The 20,569-nt window shown below is 45.4% G+C and overlaps 5 protein-coding genes across 5 annotated transcripts; 1 reads left to right on the top strand and 4 right to left on the bottom strand.

Moving 5' to 3' along the window:
- Positions 1-1,746: 1,746 nt before the first annotated feature.
- DFJ58DRAFT_847210 (uncharacterized protein) lies at positions 1,747-2,649 on the bottom strand (the record flags this gene model as incomplete). Its single annotated transcript, XM_041393421.1, has 5 exons — positions 1,747-1,881; positions 1,910-1,997; positions 2,058-2,126; positions 2,239-2,322; positions 2,414-2,649. 5 exons carry the CDS (start codon positions 2,647-2,649, stop codon positions 1,747-1,749), a joined length of 612 nt encoding a protein of 203 aa, XP_041236714.1.
- Positions 2,650-4,736: 2,087 nt separating this feature from the next.
- On the bottom strand, positions 4,737-6,598 carry DFJ58DRAFT_735278 (uncharacterized protein; the record flags this gene model as incomplete). Its single annotated transcript, XM_041386613.1, has 4 exons — positions 4,737-5,503; positions 5,556-6,153; positions 6,203-6,333; positions 6,394-6,598. The coding sequence occupies 4 exons, from the start codon at positions 6,596-6,598 to the stop codon at positions 4,737-4,739; spliced, it is 1,701 nt and encodes a 566-aa protein (XP_041236713.1).
- A 1,317-nt stretch (positions 6,599-7,915) lies between these two features.
- DFJ58DRAFT_735277 (uncharacterized protein) lies at positions 7,916-8,258 on the bottom strand (the record flags this gene model as incomplete). The annotated part of the gene is made up of 2 exons (XM_041386612.1): positions 7,916-8,065; positions 8,112-8,258. The coding sequence occupies 2 exons, from the start codon at positions 8,256-8,258 to the stop codon at positions 7,916-7,918; spliced, it is 297 nt and encodes a 98-aa protein (XP_041236712.1).
- A 530-nt stretch (positions 8,259-8,788) lies between these two features.
- On the top strand, positions 8,789-9,038 carry DFJ58DRAFT_735276 (uncharacterized protein; the record flags this gene model as incomplete). Its single annotated transcript, XM_041386611.1, has 2 exons — positions 8,789-8,947; positions 9,003-9,038. The coding sequence occupies 2 exons, from the start codon at positions 8,789-8,791 to the stop codon at positions 9,036-9,038; spliced, it is 195 nt and encodes a 64-aa protein (XP_041236711.1).
- A 1,964-nt stretch (positions 9,039-11,002) lies between these two features.
- DFJ58DRAFT_735275 (uncharacterized protein) lies at positions 11,003-12,739 on the bottom strand (the record flags this gene model as incomplete). Its single annotated transcript, XM_041386610.1, has 1 exon — positions 11,003-12,739. The coding sequence occupies one exon, from the start codon at positions 12,737-12,739 to the stop codon at positions 11,003-11,005; it is 1,737 nt and encodes a 578-aa protein (XP_041236710.1).
- Between the last annotated feature and the right edge of the window lie 7,830 nt (positions 12,740-20,569).

The following is a 20,569-nucleotide window of genomic DNA, read 5'->3' as shown; positions in this document are numbered from 1 at the left end:
TTTACAAGAGGGGAAAATGAGCCCCTTATATACTACTAGACTAGTGGCTGTGCTACTGATTACTAATGTACTATAGAATATTCCAGAATGTTTGAGAAAGAGCAATAGACTCTTATAGACTGTCATAGAATGTCATGGAATGTTATGGAATGATTAGTAAGATACTCATAGAATGTTCTAGATTACTCAGCAAAGGCTGTGTTCCAGGTCCTTCTAGCACTGCCTTATTGCTGTGCATTGATTACCAATCCATTCCAACTAGTTCAACTTGGTTTGGTTGGCACCACTGCCTTGAGTACATAGATGTAAATAAAGTGTGCATAGAATGTGTGTGTACATATGTTTGGCATAGGGGTAAATAAAATAAAGAATTATAGAAAGGATAAAGGGTACATTAAGTATTTAGTTTGAACCACTAAGTCGTATCTTGATGATACATGCTTAGAAATGTCTAAAGTAAATTGAAGTAAGGTATAGAAAATTCAGGGGAAGTGCATAGGCTATAGTAAGGACTAGCATGTGAATTTACCATGACCATGTACGAAACAGGTTTCGTGCGTGTCAATGAATCACGAGACACACTTCATGAATCCATGGGCACACACTTGCCAAAACACGTACAAACTTCACACTCAGTATTTCAAGACCATGAGGTTTAAACTAACCGAGGAACAAGAAGGAGAATATTGAAAGACATTCCTCCCAAGAACTCAGCACATTATCTACCACAAAAACTAGAAAAGTCATAGACTGTGTACTTAAGGACTGGCAAGAAGTCATATCCTGTATAGTTGTGTTGTCACTATATACACGTCGTATATAAGACCCTTAAGTAACAAGACACCGGGACCCAACAAATCCGACTCTCCTCACTGCCCGATATGCCCAGGAACGAACGAGACCATCCATCATTTCATCTTCGAATGTCCCCAGTACCGAAGGGAGAGACACATCTTTGCTAATGCTATGCACCGAGATGCCCTGTCCATAGCCCACATCCTCTCATCCGAAAAAGCTACACCACACCTCCTCTGATATGTCAATAGCACCGGACGCTTCAAACCCATGTTCGGCGAACTGTAATATATGTAACAACACACTCACCAATACTCGCACACAAAAGGACCGACATTCCTCGCAACAATGTCACTGTTGAGATGAAGAGAAGACACGCTACTAGAGGACCACACCCAGCAACCAAATGACCTGCAATGAAAAAAGACCAGAAAACAAAACAAAATCATCAACTAACACCCTCACCTCTACTAACAAATCTTCTCCCCGCAGCTATCCTTTCGTGCCTGTCCACCTCAGTGGCAGAGTACAAGTTAGCATGACACTTGGAAGTCCACCGAACCCCAAACATGAGAAAGAAGCTTATGACGAGAAATGTCCAACATAGGGTCTATGACCCCAAAGGACTCAATCTGAAGCAAAAAAAAAAAAAGACACCGGGACCAATAGCATAGTCTCTTGAAGATACCATATAGACCACTGCACCAGACGTAAATACTGTATGTATTGTCTACTATAGGGCCTTGCCCCAACGGACAATAAACAAGAATTCAAAAAAAAATAAAAAATAAAAAATGAATCACATTTGAATAGAGAACTAGCGGAGCAGCAAATCACAGCTTAGACAAAACATACTTTTCCATGAGCGTGTTGTGAACATGCAGGCGCTATGTCACTTCCGCCGAAAACTGCAGTAGCAGCCATCCTGGAGAATGATGTGATGAACCAACATTACTCGAAGTTAAATATCCAGTGCCCTGCATTGGAGATGGTCTTGAAGAGGCCACCTTCACAAAGACTACCTTGCCAAGATTGAAGAAAAGCTTCATTCAGAATATCAGAAGGCCCATAGTAGCCTAAACTATTCTGTCATATCAAATGCTTTCAAACTTACGCACTCACAAAGTGACGGTATTGATGTGTGGATTGGTGTAAAATTCATATTGTGAGTCCCAAATGCATCATTGAATAGTACATCCTGACTGCTAATAGTAATATGTATCCCAGTCAATCGTCTGTCATGAATAAATGTCGTAACGAACTAAAGCTTTTTGAGTGTCATCTCCAGCTTTGCGTGTAGGGTCCCATCGCAATCTACATATGCAGGATTGCTACAACAACACAGTCAGTTGAATTTGTCAAAGGAGAAAAGTGGCAAGATATGTCACTCGCTACAGTCACCATTCCAAGACAAGGATCGAGCCAAGGAAGTGAAAGACTTACTCATATGTCACCCAATCGCCCAATGGCCATCTCCTGGAGATGAGAGCTTCACCATCTACATTGCCATTGTATTGACTCTCAGGTCTGCATAGCCAACAGGGGAACAGGGAATATGCATAGGAATAATAAATCCATCAGCACCTCAGCTTTGAATGTGTCAGAGATTTAAACTTACTCATCCGGCACAAGTGTTTCCATGAAATTTGTTCCACAGTCCACACAGTACAGCCCTTTATGCGGTGTTTTACAGCCAGGTTCCTCTTCCCTTGTAAAAGTTTCTAACAGAAGTGAAGGTTTTGGACAAGCTGGAAGACTAGGTGGTGAGAGACCAAAGCCGATGAGCCATTTCCATGAAGGCCCCATATAAAAGCGGAACCACCATATACGTCCTACAGGAAATGGGATGATCATATGAGCATAAGGAACAAACCAAAAGATATGACCCTATACCTTGTGCAACAAATTCACAATTTAAATCTTGTGTAGTGCACAGGCGTTTTGAGCCCCTTCAGTGACTTGACCCTATAGAGAGGGCCAGCCCACCTTGACATTCTTCCATGAGAGTCAGGCCAACCCACCATGGGCCCACACTATATTGTCATCCTATGTTCCAGGGTGGGCTGGCGAATGCTATGTTCCCAACAGTTAGGGCTGGGCCCATAGTGGATTGGCCTCTATGTTTTGGAGTGGGCCCATGAGTGTCAGGATTGATAGTGAAGAGTATTGAAGGGTGGGCCTATAGTAGTAATACCTCACCAGTATCGAGTGGGCCCATGATGCATGAGCACTGGCGAGTGTATGCTGGGAAATGGGGTTGGCGAATGGATATGACAGATGATTGGTAGTGATGGTCCATTGGCATCAGCGAGCTAGGAAATGAGCCCCAAAAATGGATACCAGGGATAATTTCTGGCGGTGATCCATTAGCATTGATGAGTTTATGCCAGGGCATGGGGCCAGCAAATGGATATTAGGAATGATTAGCAGTGATATTGGACCCCCAAATGGATATCAGGGATAATTGCTGACAATGATCAATTACCATTGGCAAGTGTATTCCAGGAAATCAAGTCGTCGAATAGATTTCAGGAATGATTGCCAGTGATGGTCCATTAGCATCAGCAGGTGTATTCTGGGAAATTGGATAGGTTGAAAGCTCAGGGAACCACAGGGTACAATTGTACACAGTAGTGCATTAGCATCGGTGAGTGTCTCCTCAGAAATGGATGCATCTAGGGATTGACCATTGATGATTGAATTTGCATCGGCGCCATTTGCATACCATACTTGATTCGAAGGGGGGCGGGGGGACACTATCTGACATTTGCAGAGGATGGGCCCACATGCCATGTGCAGGCCTGCTCATTGCCATTCTTAAAATGGGATAGGATCCCTGAGCAAATACTCTGCAGGACGGGTAGGCCCCTATCCTGTATTACACTGCCGGGATGGGCCCACGGTTGCCCTTTCTAAGATTCAGGTGGGCCTACAGTGTGCACATTGTGCCATAGGGGTAGGCCCACAGGTGTGAACTGAATTATATATATGGTGGGCCCAATGTCAGCCATGCCTAGAGATGGATAGGCCCTAAATTACAATGTTATTCTGAGGGTCAGACAGGCCCATGTCCTGGCATATCAATAGAGGGGGTGGGCCCAAGCATGGACAGTTCAATTGCTAGTTGGGCTCCAGTCATGTAATGTAGACAAATGTATGGGCCCATGTGGTACAAATATATTTAACTGTGGTGAATGCAACTCTGATTGTTGGTAACACCTGCCATCCTGGCTGCATGGTGCAGACAGTCAGCATTTCATGTGCAAGGCGTGACTGATCATCCAATTCGATGCAGCATGCATGTCTAGATATGGCCAACGGTAACCTCACTGACATGTGATGTAATTACTATGATTGGCAGATTGCAATAGCATACATGCTGACAGGTGATTGGCTGACATCGCCGGGACAGGCAGATACAGACAACATTGAATAGAAAACTGACAGTATCGCCAGTACATGTTATTCTCCCTATTGCAAGATCTATTTCACCCATTAAAATATGCTGGCAAAGAATTGAAGTTTGAGCATTCATCTCGCCTGTGAACAACTCTGCTAAGCACCGGTGCAAGAATCCATCTCACTGGCGAACAGTAATTCAAATGGCACTATCAAGCATCCTACCATTGAATCATGGAGGAAGCAAAACTTACCAGTGCCACATGCCATCTCAGCAGGCACCAGACTACATGTCACTGGCGCAATTGATTCCATTATTATATAAACAAACAGCAGTGATATGTACATAAGTAAATATGTTACCGGCACCAGACTGCATGTCACCGGCACACTCAATTCCATGATTGTAAACAAACCGCAATGATATGTACAAAGTAAATACCATATCAAGATGTAGATATACCTGTATATACACATGCTTAAACAAGTACTCTATGAGATTGCAACTAAAGTGAGAAAGAAGACAAGTATTCAAATCCATATCACTCCTTTGTGGCTGATCCAACAGACACTGACTCAACTTCAGCATCTTCATCTGCAACAATCCTGGTGTTGCAAGATGCCGACACAGCAGGGCACTCACATAGCAGGGCATTCTTCATGAGGTGCCGATGTAGGAGGCATTCATCCTCAGAAATTGACATATCAGGGTATACTTCCTCAGCCACCAATGCAACATGGTCCTCTGTCTCTACAACAATGCCACCATTGCAGGACACTGACCGGGCAGGGACCTCTGTCTCAGCAATAATCATGCTGTTGCAAGAGGATAAGTCAGCTAAGACAGGGTTCATCATCACAGGCAAACACAGTGAAACAGGTGATGTGAGTTTGGGGGAACACAACTCCTGGCGAGGTGCCGCCAATTGCTCGGCAAGCAATGTGAAACTAGCCTCCTGCTTTGCCATTCTCCTATTGGCTTCCGGGAGAAGCTGCTCCCCAGCACTCACCTTCTCCTCCAAGGAAGTAACTGTTGCTTGCAACAGGGTAATGTCCTCCCTGAGGGCAAGAACAGATGCCTTGTCTGTGTGGGAAGTGGGAGATGAGGGGGTGGTAGCGGTGGCAGGGGTGGCAACATTGGCGGCAGCAGTGGTGGTGGTGGTGGTGGTGGTGGCAGCAGTGGGGACAACAGGAGTGGCAGGAGCACTGGCGGTGGGAGCAGAGGTGATGGCGGCAGTGGGGGTGGCAGTGATGGAGGTGTTGGACATCTTGGCGACCCCACCTGCAGGTGCACCAGAGGTGGATGCTACTGATGAAGTGTTGGTATATCAGTTGAATGTTAGAAATAGAGAAGGGCTTACCTGCAGTCTCAGTGACATACACTGGTGATTGACAGCAAGATCTTGAATGAGTGTGGTGAGTCACAGCTGCCGTTGACTTCTTGCCTCTGTTGGGTGGAGCAGAACCCTTGCCTCCACACTTATGTTTTGACCAGTGGAATCGCGCACACACGGCCAACTCCACACCAGCGGTATTGTAGGCTTGGTGGCATACCAGCTGCCTCTGCATGCAAGACCTACAGCCTGGGAGCCATACCAGCAAGGTTGTGTCGGCGTGATCATCCTCAGTGAGGACACTGGCAATGGTGCTGGACATCTCTGGGACAGCCTTGGAGGGCTTGGGTGCAGGCTGGAGAACATTAGAAATTGCAATGTAAAGAGGAAGCCACATACCAGGATATCCACATGGGGTCCCCATCTTCGGTGCAGGCCCAACGGTGATTGGCGTCTCATCCATGTTGTCAATCTCCACATATGAAGATGACACCACTGTCTTGAGAACAGGGTTTGGTGTTGCCCCTTCTCTCTCATCATCACTTGTGATGACCAACCTTGCCAATGACTTGCGGCATGGGCACAAACCCTTCAGTGCAGTGGGAAGCCTTGTTGGCAGTGATAGCTATCATTTGTTAGCAAAGGAATAGAAAACAAGCAAATGAGTGACTTACTTTCTTTTTTGTTGCTAGTGTCTGAGCCAGAATTGACTCATTGTCCAACTCCCGTTCATCCTTACTTGTTACCATCGCCTTGGAAGATGCATGCTGCTGCTTGGACTTTGGCGCAGTACTCACACTCATGGCTCGTGGACGAGGTCATTTGCCTCGTTTGATCCCACGTCCATGCTGTTTAGTAGTCTCACCTTCAGGGGGGGCTTTTTCTTTACCTTTGCCCTTCCTGACAACAACAGCAGGTGCCTGGGGGAGAGTGCCATTGAGCTGGGAGGGGCCAGCAACAGGCGGCGAGGGTGGCGGCAGCAGTTGCTCATACCCAATGCTAAGAGGATACAAGGGGCTCCTTTGGCTCCAGGGATCATCTGGACAGATCTTGGACCAGACCGGTGTCATCAGGGAATTGACTGGGAAATGACAAAGTATTATAAAGCTTTACCTGGCTTAAATTTGTATAATATCCATCAAAATGGTAGTTCACTAGAGAAAGCTTTATTTAGCTGGAGAAAGTTGGATGGAAACTGCCACAAGCACAATTATGACAGACTGCTTGCCATTACTTGCCATTTATCACCAAAGCGGCAAATGTTGTAATCACCTATCAGCCATGACAAAGTTTGATAATACTAGGCTGCACAATAGCAACAATTTCTTGACCTTGGTACACTCATTTTTTTAATGTTAAAATCAAAATTTTAATTAAACAAGTGGTAAGTATACAATGTACATAGGTAATACTACAGCAAAGGGGAGCAACAAGGAGATAACTTGAGAAAAAGAGAGATAGAAGAGAGGAGGTAAGGTCCAGGTCCAAATCCACAAAACAGAACCGGGACCACAAGGGAGGGCAGCCATGACCATGATGAAGGACCAGGACCACACCAGGACCATGAGGAAGGGCCAGGATTGAGGAGGGACCAGGGAGGATCCACGACAAAGGGCCAAGAAGGGACCATTGGTGGACCAGGGACTCCAGAAAGACTATGAGGAGGAACCAAGGAAGGACCATGATGAAGAGCCAGGGAGGGAGGACAGAACACCAAGGAGGGCCAGAGAGATACCATCAGGGAAGGACCACAAGGGAGGGCCAAAAAAAAGTGAGAGGGCAAGTAGAAAAGATCATAGTGTGGTAGCATTGAGAGGGAAGTAGCGGTAGGAAGTTGAACTTGATGGAAATTTTCAGATGACTTACTTACATAAGCATCTGTTATGATTGAGCTACTGAGTGCTGACAACAATGAGCAAAAAATTCCCACAGTTGTAGTGAAGTTTTACCATATTTAGTATACTGAGGCCAAACCGTGTTCAGCAAGTGTTTAAGAGTGCTGGTCACTGTTGCCAGGCGCCTGACAACAATGAGCAAAAGTTCCCATGGTTGAGCAGCACTGAAGTTTTTACCATATTTTCACGTTGAAAGATCTTGTAGCTGTTGTGAAGGTTAATTCTAAGATGAAAGGGGTACATCAGATATCAGGTTGATTGAGTGAGCATATTCTAGCCTTCAAGCAGTGGTGGTCACTGGTTACCATAGGTGACCATTTGGTCAAGAAATGCTGGTACACTTGTAAGACATGACCTATTTTCATCTGAATTGTAATTTTTTTGTCATATTTTATCCTTGAATTTTAATTTGTTTATCTTATATATCACTTTATCTACCCTTGTCTTTGCATGTAATCTTGTGAATTTCTGATCTGTTCTTACCAAATACAACTAGGAAAACCATCTCCTTGGCGATTTCCTGATGGTGCTGATCACATTGCAAAATCCAGCGTCAAGGTGCTCCTGCAACTCAGAGGCAGCAGAGAGCACCATGGGCAGCACAGATGTTGTCTGCAGTGCATACACAGAGAAAACATGACTCTACAAAGATGTTAGAATGAAAATTTAAATGTAGACCATGACTTACAAGAGCATGCACCATCTCCATTTCAATGGCAATGTGCTTAGGATCAGCTCTATCCAATTGCAAAGCTTGACCTTGCAAGTGCTCCACCCTGTCACCTGCATTGCAGAAGGTGGCATTTGCGTTGGCGGTGACTTGTTCCATAGTCATTGTGAATAGTAGGAGGTTGTGTGATGAGCGGCGCTGAATTGTGATGAATGTAATAAATATAAGTCTGACGTGGACCTTCAGCAGCTGATTATGTCATAGTGATTTTCCCATTCAGCTAGCAAACAATGGGATGCAGCCCACAGTATACAATTGTATGTACACAAGACATTGTTTAAAAGGCCTCCACAACCACTAGTGAATTGATGATGCATATCATGTGCTCATAATTGTGGTCACAATATTGACACCAACAAACTGTTTCAAAACTTATTGCGTCGCTGATAGATAGCAGCGCCAATCAGATACGTAATGTTACATACAGTCTAATGAAAATAACATCGCCGAAGACTACTTGCAGCATATGTGAATATCATAATCAATTGATTCAGCAACAGGAAACCACCAATGAAAGTATTACATGTCTTGTTCACCATAAAAGGTGCCAGATAAATTATGGCGTCTTCAAACGCCGATTCCATCAGGGAACATAAATTACAATCGATATCATCATCATCTTAAGCTTATTCTTCATGTCTCAAATTCCTGATTTTAAGGAATGCCTACCTTCCGCTGGTGAAAACAACAAATTTGATCTCACCGACATGTCAAATATATTTGAGTTCACCGCATCTCGATTGCTGGCCATACAGATCGCAGTGGAGGACAGCACGCTGGTGACATCGGTGGAGGTGCGGTGAAGGATCTTCAACTCAGCTGAGGGTGCAGCTGATATAATTGTTGAAGGGAGGAAAATATGAGTGCGATATGTTCGTCCCTTAGGGGAAGCGGAGAAAGCAAATATCCACTGGTCAACTCTAGGGGGAATGCACAAAGCGCGTGATAAGGCGAAAGCGCGGGAACAAAGGCGCTATAGGCGCGCGAAGCGCGGGAAAGTTGCGCGTCGAAAAGCGGAACTGGGTGAAAGCGGTATGCGAGCGATAGTGAGATGTTAAGACGTGTACTGAGATGCTGATAAGACAACTGATGCGGATATGGCCACTAGAGCTAACTGCTACTAGGGCTTGCGATGATTTATTCAAAACATAATAAAAACTCGGAGATGGTGACTGTCTATGATGATGGTGGTCCGTGGTAATGTGTGTTGTGTAAAGTAAAAAATGTGTAATGAAAAATGTGTACCAAGTGAAAATAAACATGGTACGATGTTGAAATAAATGATAAATGGAGAAATGCATACCTGGGAACTTGGTTGGACATGGGAAAACCACAGTGGGAAGTCAGGCGCCCTATAGCGCTTAGGCGCGGGAAAATTCGCCTAAAGCGCGCGCAAGTCGCGCAAGTGTCGCCTATGTCGCGAAAGTGTCGCCTATGTCGCGCGCGTCGTGCGAATGTCGCGTTTATCGCGCTAGTGTCGCGTTGCATGCATAGTATTGTAGACTCGACCTACAGTGCAATATATGCCATTGTGAGGCTACTCAGGATCGAGTCTCTACATCTCCTGGGGGCTTAAATTCTGAGTGTTCCCACTCAGTGCATCATGTGGTGGACAAGCGAAGTTGCGATGAGGGTATGTGATGAGAGAGGAGTGTGATGCGAGCGTGTCTGATGCGAATGTGATGAGGCGAGACTGGCGTAGCAATGGCGCGCTAAGCGCGGGAAAAGCGGAGGCGTAAGGCGCTATAGGGGCGTGAAAGCGCGGTATAGTAGCGGATTGCGTGAAGCGACTCTGGTGCATGCAAACATAATAAAAGCGCAGGGAAATGATGGTGACAACTGCCTGAATGATATGGAGATGACTGCAGTGAGGCGAGATTGATGTGTCTATGCGCGTGAATAAGGCGACATAGGCGCGCGAAGCGCGGGAACATTCGCGCTTGAAAAGCGGAAGTGCGCAAATGCAGTATGCGAGCGATGGTGCAACTTCAAGAGGATGTAATTATGCGAACTAGTACTCATGACAATGGATGGTGGGTGATGCGAGTGGGGCGTGACTATGGCGCTTTAGGCGCGGGAACATTCGCGCTTGAGGCGCCTGAGATGCGCGGATGTGCGTAATAGCGCGTATGTCGCGATGTCGCGTAGGTGTCGTGTTATGCAGGGAATGTGAAGGGGTGAATGTCCAATGATCTCCAAGGCGTAGAAGGCGAAACTGCATGTTGAGGAAGCGGTCCAACCCATGTCCAAACCAAGTCCCACTAGGCGCGCTATGAAACAGGTGCTAAGGGAATGAATGACATGAGTATAACTATAAGCAAAAAAAAAGCGAAAATGAAATGATAAACTTTGCGGATGTCCTGTCCGTCTTGTCTTCTTCGTGCAACTATTGACATCTATACCCTCCTATGCGCTAAGCGCGAAAAGCGCGCGCGCGAGGCGCTTGAGGCGCGGGAATAAGGCGATAAGCGCGCGAATGAGGCGCTATAGGGGAGTATTCTAAGGTCAAATGTGCATGGTGCCGTGGCATGCGTTAGAAGCGAAAATGATATCCTACTGAGTGAGGTGGGCACGAGTCTATGGTGGTTTTGTTGTTTTTTGTTGTTTTCTTTTAAGTGGATCTATGAATATATATATGTCAGTGTTTTATTAGTGTTTTGGGCGATGTTATGATGAGAGAAATGAAAAATGAAAAGTGCGCTGGACGAAAACCAGGGTAAAACAAACTATATCCTATGAAAAGCGCGGTATATGGTGATTTTAGCGAAAATGATTGTTGAAGCGGTTGAAGCGGATGAGGCGCGAGGCAAAGGCGCGTGAGGCGACAGGGAATGATGTGATCTTCATCTTCAAGACTCTGCAACAACTTCTTCAACCGGGTATGAACTGATTCTTCTGCAAACTCGCGATAGCGGCGGACTAGTAGCTGGAGGAATGAATTCTTGCACTTGGTGGCGCCTATTAGGTGCGCACCAAGGCGAGGCGAGGCGACAGTGGTAGAGATGCACTACAGCATGATAGGCGATAGGCGACGCTGGCGCATTAGCGCATTTAGGCGCGAAAATGATTATATCCTCTGTTTGCACGAGGATAGGATGATATTCTGAAAACGCGTTAGTGAGGGATGTATGTGAAGCGAAATTAGGCGCGAATAAGGCGCGAATAATGAGTATGGACAATGTATCAAGGCGACATAGGCACCTGATCATGAATGAATGGTGTTTGATATAAAATGAAAGGGTGATATGGACGCGATTGGTGAAAATGCGAAAAATGCGAGTAAGGACAAGTGATGCAAGGTTAATGGTGATATGAAGTGATGTAGGCGGATGTTTATGTGTCAGGCGCGCGCCTAAGTCGCGCCTGAATGGCTGATTGAAATATAGTTCATGGTGAATGTGAGGAATGCGATTTAAAAGTGATAAGGTGGTAAAAATGCGATGGAGGGAGAACTTTGGTGTAATGATGGGCGCCTTAGGCGCGAGAATTAAGGCGTGAGGCGCGCGACTGTGGCGCCTAAGTGAGGGAATAATGGTAAGCTTAAATGAAGGCAAAGGCGAAGCATTAGCAACTGATGAAAAACTCAATGAGAGTGAAAAACGCGAAATAAGCGAAAAAGGCGAAATATGCGAGGGTTGAATATACAATGCCTCAAAGTGCGTGACATGCACGACCTCAGGCGCCATAGGGTGCACAGGAGGCGCGTCAGGGTCGCCTGAGACATGATCTATATGGTGGTTGGGTGATGCGATGCATGGATGCTTGACTGGCGCGTGATAGTCACTGTAAGTGGAACACGCGATATGCGCGGTATCATCAGTAACAAGTGGATTTAGCAGAGACAAACTCTGGTCAATGTAAGGCGTGTTTTGGAGCTCTGACACTGCAGAATACTCCTGAATGGGCGCGCTAAAATGCGATGCATGTTTGAGGTCATTGCTGACCATGGGTGACGCAATTTTGTCTTGTAGCGCGTTTGGCGCGTTCACAATAGCGGTAGGCGCATGTACTTCTTGCTGGGGTAAATCAACTTCGTCCAACTGATCTTCTGGGTCGCTTTGGGGCTCTGTAGGCTCGCCTATTATAGGCGCCTCGATGTAGGCTGGTGCAATGGCGATTTCAACAATAGGCGATGTTGGAGTAGGCGGAAGGGGAAGTGTTTCGTGTGTTTCGTGTACTGGCGCTATAGCTGCAGCTACTGGTTGTTCTAAGGCGTGTTCTGGTTGCTGAGACGCGCCTACAAGTGGCGCTTCATGGGGCGCTTCAAGGGGCGGAAGCGGAATAGCGGAAATCGCGCTAGGGCGCGTGTAGCAGCGCTGAGTACCGCATTCTGGGTACATAAACAAGGCGGAATTAGCAAACTCTTCATAGTTGTTACCTTCATAGTACTGAAATAGCTCTTGCTCGTTAGGCGCGGTATACTTCAAGGCATACTTGATGATGTCCTTATCTGACAGCCCAAGTGGTTGCGCGAGTCGTTCTACTGACTCCAGGAAGTTGACCAGCTGAGTGTAGTCACCTCCAAAACGTGGAGCAGCGCTGGAGGTGCGCAAAGGCATGCCAAAGGAATCTACTGGTGTGTTCATAGTGTGAAAGCGGAGAGGCGTAAATCGCGAATTTCGTGATTTAGGCGGAAAAGCGGACTAGGCGGAATAGCGAAAGGCGGAATAAGCGGATATGCGAGAAGGCGGAATAGGCGGAAATGCGAAAATGCGAATGAGGCGAAATTGCGGGAAGTGGATATGCGGATTATGGAGTAGAGTAGAATAGAGTTGACAGTGTGTGGATATGCTAACTGATCCCCTCGCGGTGGGCTCCAGTTGAAGGATCTTCAACTCAGCTGAGGGTGCAGCTGATATAATTGTTGAAGGGAGGAAAATATGAGTGCGATATGTTCGTCCCTTAGGGGAAGCGGAGAAAGCAAATATCCACTGGTCAACTCTAGGGGGAATGCGCAAAGCGCGTGATAAGGCGAAAGCGCGGGAACAAAGGCGCTATAGGCGTGCGAAGCGCGGGAAAGTTGCGCGTCGAAAAGCGGAACTGGGAGAAAGCGGTATGTGAGCGATAGTGAGATGTTAAGACGTGCACTGAGATGCTGATAAGACAACTGATGCGGATATGGCCACTAGAGCTAACTGCTACTAGGGCTTGCGATGATTTATTCAAAACATAATAAAAACTCAGAGATGGTGACTGTCTATGATGATGGTGGTCCGTGGTAATGTGTGTTGTGTAAAGTAAAAAATGTGTAATGAAAAATGTGTACCAAGTGAAAATAAACATGGTACGATGTTGAAATAAATGATAAATGGAGAAATGCATACCTGGGAACTTGGTTGGACATGGGAAAACACAGTGGGAAGTCAGGCGCCCTATAGCGCTTAGGCGCGGGAAAATTCGCCTAAAGCGCACGCAAGTGTTGCCTATGTCGCGGAAGTGTCGCCTAAGTCGCGCGCGTCGCGCGAACGTCGCGTTTATCGCGCTAGTGTCGCGTTGCATGCATAGTATTGTAGACTCGACCTACAGTGCAATATATGCCATTGTGAGGCTACTCAGGATCGAGTCTCTACAGCGGTTCATTATTACAAGGTACCTCATGTGGGAGGGAGAGGTATGGTCATATAATATTAAACTGTGTTGAGACTTATGACTCGGCGACAAGGTCTTTCTCCAGCCGTGGGTCTCCTATTGCAAAGGCTTGAGCATCAGCCCACCATTATTGAAAAATCTCCAATTTTCGTCGGTATACTTGCTATGAGCCAAGGGTCAACGCCGATGGCTCACCAATTAGCCACCATCCAGGCTGAAGTGGTGCAGGAAGGCACCACATAATCACATTGTTAGAGAATAAGGTGGTGAAGGCAAGGCTTGTTGCCGCATCACTTTTGAGAATGGAAACTGCATTGGGTCAAGATGTGCGTACCGCAATCGGTGCCACAGAACACCTCATCAAATATTTGAAACAGGAGGGAAATTGAATGGTGCCGGTTATGCCTTAGATTACATTTGTGTACTTATATTGCTACATGCCAATAGCCATAATGGGCAACTCATGAGTTATAATATGGGAGGAACACATCAGACATCAGAGGCCAGTGTGACACCTGGCACATGATATATTTCAGTGGGAATATGAGCTGCCATCATCGCTGACATTGCAGATCTCAGTGGGCGGCATGAATGAACAACATAAATGCAAAGGATGTAATTTACTAAGGATTGTACAACTCTGGCATGACACTGTAGTATGCTAGAACATAACTATCGCAATGCACTTTGAATCAAATATATGCCTTGACAGTTTTGAATGCAGCCCTAGCATCTTCATATAGGCGCTGATACATTTTACACTGTGTTACAGTCTGAGTACGCCCCTATTCATTTTCTCCTCTTCACATTGTATTATGTCACGATCGCTATCAAGCTGTCGCTAGACTTATCTCTTATCGTCTTATCTCTGACTCATTGTATTACATCACGATCACTATCAAAGCCGTCGCTAGATGACTCATTCTGACTCACCGATACCTGCCCTAAAGCCGTTACCGTTCACTATATAAACCCGTTCTGTACATTGTATTTCTTCACTTTAATCTTACTAGGTTTTACCTGGAACTTCCTTCACTTGAGACCTCCAATCTTAAGCCGTCTGAATCTGATTCAAGTCAAGGACACTCTCCTTGCCTTGTCTTACGAACTCTTGCATATGCAAGAGCCTTGACTTGACCTTAGCCAAATACTCTTATTGAGTAGCTATTGTCGGAACTATCCTAGTTCGTAACAAAAGATTAAAGTACCCTTCGAACCTCTCCACCACGAGAGGCCCAGATTGCTGATTAGCAAAGACGACCACTTGGGTCAGAAAGTATTGGTGGGAACGCGATCCTAACGAACCCAATTCCCCAGAAGAGTATCACGAGGCTGCCGGTCCAAATATAGACGATAACAGAGAGAGACGCACACTGTCCCCTGTAACCACAGAACCAGATAACCAATCCTTGACTTCATCCGACGAATTCCCAGTAGAACGACCACCCTGAAACCTAACAGCCAACCCTAGCTTTAGGATGTTGACCACTACCTCTTCCGAACTGAAAGCAGGTGCACCTACGCACTACAACGGAAGCCCTGACCAGGCTCTCAGATGGTCATATTTGGTGAAAGTATACTTCACCATTAACACTTCAATCTACAACTCTGATGAAAAGAAAGTTGTTACCGTGCTCGCTTATATGACTGAAGGCAGCGCAGGAGGATGGGCTACAATGTTTTATGCAGAAGCCAACTCCGATCCTACCCCAAAGTATGGAACCTTCGCCGACTTCGAGAAGAACTTCAAAGAAGCATTTGGTCCAGCTGATGCTAAGGTAGTTGCCATAAACAAGTTAAGAACCTTGAAACAAGGAAACAACTTGACGACCTATATCGCTTAATTTAAAACACTAGCATCGCTAGCCAGCATCAAGGAATCCCAAGTCTTGATTACGTTCTTCAATGACAGATTGAAAGGGGGACTCGTAAACTCCATATGCCAGATGGAAACCATCCCTGATTCTTTCGACAAATACGTAACCGCAGCCATCCAGCTAGACAGTAACTGGCAATGAGGCGCAGCCATACACAACAACCGCTGTAACATCACTAGACCATCCAGACAGCGCTACATACTGAAACCATCCTTCAATCAGAACCATGATCCAAACACTATGGAGGTAGATTGCCTAAATGAAGAAGAACGCAACAAATACTTCAGGAAAGGAAAGTGTTTCACATGTGGGCAGGTCGGGCACATCGCCCGCAAGTGCCCTGACAAAAAGAAAGGAAAGACCCCAGTACGTCACAAAGAAGTAGAAGCGATGATGATGATGATGAAGAAGAAGAAGAAGAAGAAGAAGAAGAAGAAGCAGAAGTCTGTCGTCTTAACGAGGATTTTTGATATGGGAGACTGGATCAACGTCAGTATCTTCCGATGTACCTATAAGGCTTGTACGAAAAGTTGGAGAACGTAAGGAACTTTGCATTCCAATTTCCCTCATCTCGAAAACTCGTCTGAAAACTGTTGAAACAACCGCAGTCATTGACTCCGGAGCAGCCGGAACCTTTATTTCCAAAGACTTCATCAAACAACACTGAATTCAAACCCACCTCCTTAGTAAACCCTTCAAAGTTACTACCACCAACGGAAGCTATTCCAAAAGCGGAGCTATATGCAGATATTGTGTTCTTACCGTCAAGATAGATGGATGATCCATGATCAGAAAATTTAACGTCACACGCCTCGGGAGAAGAGACCAAATCCTTCTTGGAATTCCCTGGCTACGCGCTATGAACCCCATCATTGATTGGGCAGCAGAAACACTGATCCTCTCACGCACTGAGAAAAGTGACCAAGTAGAAGAAGAAGTCGACAAAGAGAGAAAGAAGAACGGTCTTTCACCTCTATTTCGACAAGAACCTATCAATCGAACCTGGAAGCAATCTAAGCTTAAGAAAGCGGAACCAGTTATTGAAACCCCCATCGTTTATCCAAAAGCGACTGTCGAAGAAATCATTGACGAAGAAGCACCACCCGTCCTTCCCATCCCCGATCTACTCCCCATCCCTGATGATGATGACGAAACCTTTGATACTAAGGAAGACATCTGGACGCAAGAGCACTTTGCCGCACCAGTGCGAGAAGTCTCCATGTACGATCTAGATGATGACAAATTCTTGGTAGAATATTCCTCCGATGCATCGGAACTCCGGGTAATCACGAACACCAATATGGATATACCCTTGACCCCCGATGGAACTAGTTACTCAGAACAGAAACCCACGGTTAAACCCCTGCCACGGCCTACAGAATACGCGAAAGTCAGTAACAAAGCCCAGCAATTCACTCTAGCTGCGGGCTTAGAACAAAAGAAGAAAACTTTCGAAGAACTTGTACCTTCCTATCTACACGACTTCGCCGACATCTTCGCTAAAGACGGTCTTAACCAACTACCCCCTGAACGACCCGGTATTGACCACCATATTGAAACAAAACCTGGATTCATTCCCAAGACGTCGAAAATTTATCCCCTCTCCATTGCTGAGCGAACCGCCGTCAAAGCATTTATTGATGAAAACATAAAGAAAGGTTTTATCTCGGAATCCAAATCGCCACAAGCCAGCGGTTTCTTCTTTGTAGGAAAGAAGAGCGGAGACCTTCGACCCTGTCAAGATTATCGATACATCAATGATTGGACGATCAAGAATGCTTATCCACTACCACTTCCCTTATCCCTTGTCGCATGGCTACATGGAGCAAAGTATTTCACCAAGATGGATGTTCGCTCTGGTTACAACAATATCCATATTCAAGCTGATGACCGATGGAAAGCTGCATTCACCACAGAATTCGGACTCTACGAACCAAATGTCATGTTCTTTGGACTTTGCAATTCTCCAGCTACGTTCCAAGCCTATATGAATCGCATGTTTCAACAAGAAATCAATGAAGGATGGTTGGTAATCTATATGGACGACATCCTCATCTTCTCGAACAACCTTGATGAACACCATGATCATACCCATCGTATCTTGATCAGAATCCGCAAAGAAAAGCTTTTCTTGAAACCGGAGAAATGTACCTTTGACGCACAAGAGGTCGAATATCTCGGCATGATCATTCGCCCAGGGTGCGTCACTATGGATGTTGCCAAAACCGATGGAATCCATGATTGGCCAACCCCATCTACCATCAAAGAAACCAGATCATTCCTTGGCTTCTGTAATTTCTATCAAAACTTCATTCCCCATTACTCAGATATCACACGACCCCTTATCGATCTTACAAAGAAAGATAACGTGTTCCTTTGGTCCACAACCTGTCAAGATGTGTTTACGACACTTAAAGAGTGTTTTCTGAAGCAACCAGTCCTCTGTAACCCTGATCCGTCATGACAATTTGCAATCGCCACCGACGCTTCCCTTGTTGCAACTGGCGCTGTTCTACTGCAAACTGATGAAAACGGCGTATATCACCCATGCAGATATCTCTCCCAATCCTTGAACCCTGCAGAACGCAACTACCAGATCTTTGATCGGGAACCCCTTGCCATTATCCGCGCACTCCAAGAATGGCGCCATTACCTAGAAGGAAATGCACACCCGGTAATGGTATTCACCGATCATAAGAACCTCCTCTATTTTCGTACCGCACAGAAGTTAACCTGTCATCAAGCTAGATGGCAACTTCTTCTTTCATGCTACGATATCGAACACCATCATGTACCAGGAACCAAACTCGCCACACCAGATGCCTTATCTCACCGACCTGATCATGTGCCAGACACCGTCGATAATGAAGATATGACACTCCTTCCCGATTCCATGTTCGTTCGACTTCTCGACCAAGAACTCATGACCACTCTTGCGAACCCTGACCCTGATGACACCGACCCTATCTTCCAAGCCACCTCTGATGCATTGAATGGCCTTTGTCTTCCTCCCATGAAATCAGCTCTCTCTGATTGGACGATTAAGGATGATGTCTTATTTTATAAAGATCGTGCCTACATCTGACCAGCCGGACGACACTCTATTTTAGAATGTACCCATGATCATGCCATGGCAGGACATTCTGGCCGTTTCAAAACAGAAGAACTGGTTAAATGTGACTTTTGGTGGCCCTCAATGGGAACTTATATCCAGAAATACGTCGAGGGTTGCGCCCTTTGTCAGCAAATGAAATCTGATACCCATCCTACCACCCCTCCGCTTGTTCCAATCCCTTCTTCGGTCTCTACTCCCTTTGCCCAAGTCTCCATCGACCTCATTATGGACTTACCGCCATGCAATGGTTTTGATTCTATCATGGTCGTGGTAGACCATGGTCTTACAAAGGGGGTAATTCTCATTCCTTGTACGAAAACCATCACCTCAGAAGGTGTAGCAAAGAAGTTTTTCAAATATGTCTACCGCCGCTTCAGACTCCATGAGAAAGTAATCTCAGATCGAGGACCGCAGTTTGTATCCAAATTCTCTAAAGCCCTTGCTAAACTTTTGAAATACGACATCACTGCCTCCACCACTTATCATCCACAGACGGACGGCCAGACTGAACATCTAAATCAAGAACTAGAAACCTACCTCTGCATCTATTGCCGCAATAACCGAGAAGAATGGGTTGAACATCTTCCTATGTCCAAATTTGTCCACAACCACCGAAGACACGACTCTCGCAACACATCCCCATGCTTCCTAATGATGGGATATGAGCCACGGGCTCTCCCTCATGTACTCCCCAAATCCACCGTCCCAGCTGCAGAAGAACGGCTCCGCCTTCTTCAGAAGATACATGAAGAAGCTATCTCTTGTCATAATCTTGCAATGCAACGAATGGCCGCACGATTGTATGGAAAGAAGTATCAACCATGGAAAGTTGGAGATAAGGTTTGGTTATCAGGAAAGAACCTCATCACGCAATTGCCTTCACGAAAACTTGCCCCAAAACGATATGGACCTTTCACCAAGAATGTCATATACCATATACCTGGGTACAGATCCGATCCAGATCCGATGGACATATCCGTCGTCCGGTCCACAGATCCAATCTGATTCTTATTTCATGTCCTGTTCATATAACTCTAACTATCGTTCATCTCCTTTTGGTATTCCTGTACACCGGTGTCCTGCATGATTTGGGAATCATGCATGGACATGACTACTAGGTATCCCCCTAAAAGACAAAGTCTGTTAGCTTAGTCCTCAGACTAGTCAACACATACCTTGGTATCAAACCTTGGTCCAATAGTTTCAGTTTTCCCTCAGTGATTCATGAATCCACCATGTTTTGAAGAAAAGTCATATGTGAGATGGGAATCACATAATGACCTAGTTGATATGAGAAGCAAAAATGAAGGTTAAGGTATTGCCTTTCATTTGGCTTATTCACTTTGGCTAGAGAAACCCATAGAGAAAAGTTCAAAGCCTAACAAAAACCTATCTAAAAAGCCCGCGTATTGTGTACTATTATTTGTTCCATTATTTCTGAGTTGTTTTCTCTAGTGTTTCTTTACTTTGCTTTTCTATTAGGATGCTCTGACTAATCAGATGCTTCATAAAATTGTACCTACAGGGTATGATGTCATAATGATGTCATAGGACTTCACCTACACTCCTGCAGGTATTTTGGTTGAAAGATATGATATCATAGTGATGTCATAATGATGTCATGTTCCATGGAATTTGCTAGAACATTCCAATGACTCATAATGACTCATAGTGACTCATAGTGACTCAGAATGATGTCATTATCCCACCATGAATATTCTGGAATGTTCTTTTGCACCTGCTAGAACATTCTGCTCCAGTTTTTGGAATATTCTTCTCACATTCTGAAGTCATTACATCACCTTTTTACTTACATAATATTCCCACACAAAATG

Source organism: Suillus subalutaceus, assembly GCF_016647625.1.
Source record: "Suillus subalutaceus strain FC151 chromosome Unknown DFJ58scaffold_207, whole genome shotgun sequence".
NCBI lineage: Eukaryota > Fungi > Basidiomycota > Agaricomycetes > Boletales > Suillaceae > Suillus > Suillus subalutaceus.
The sequence above is the reverse complement of the archived record's forward strand: the minus strand, read 5'-3'. Positions and strand labels throughout refer to the sequence as shown.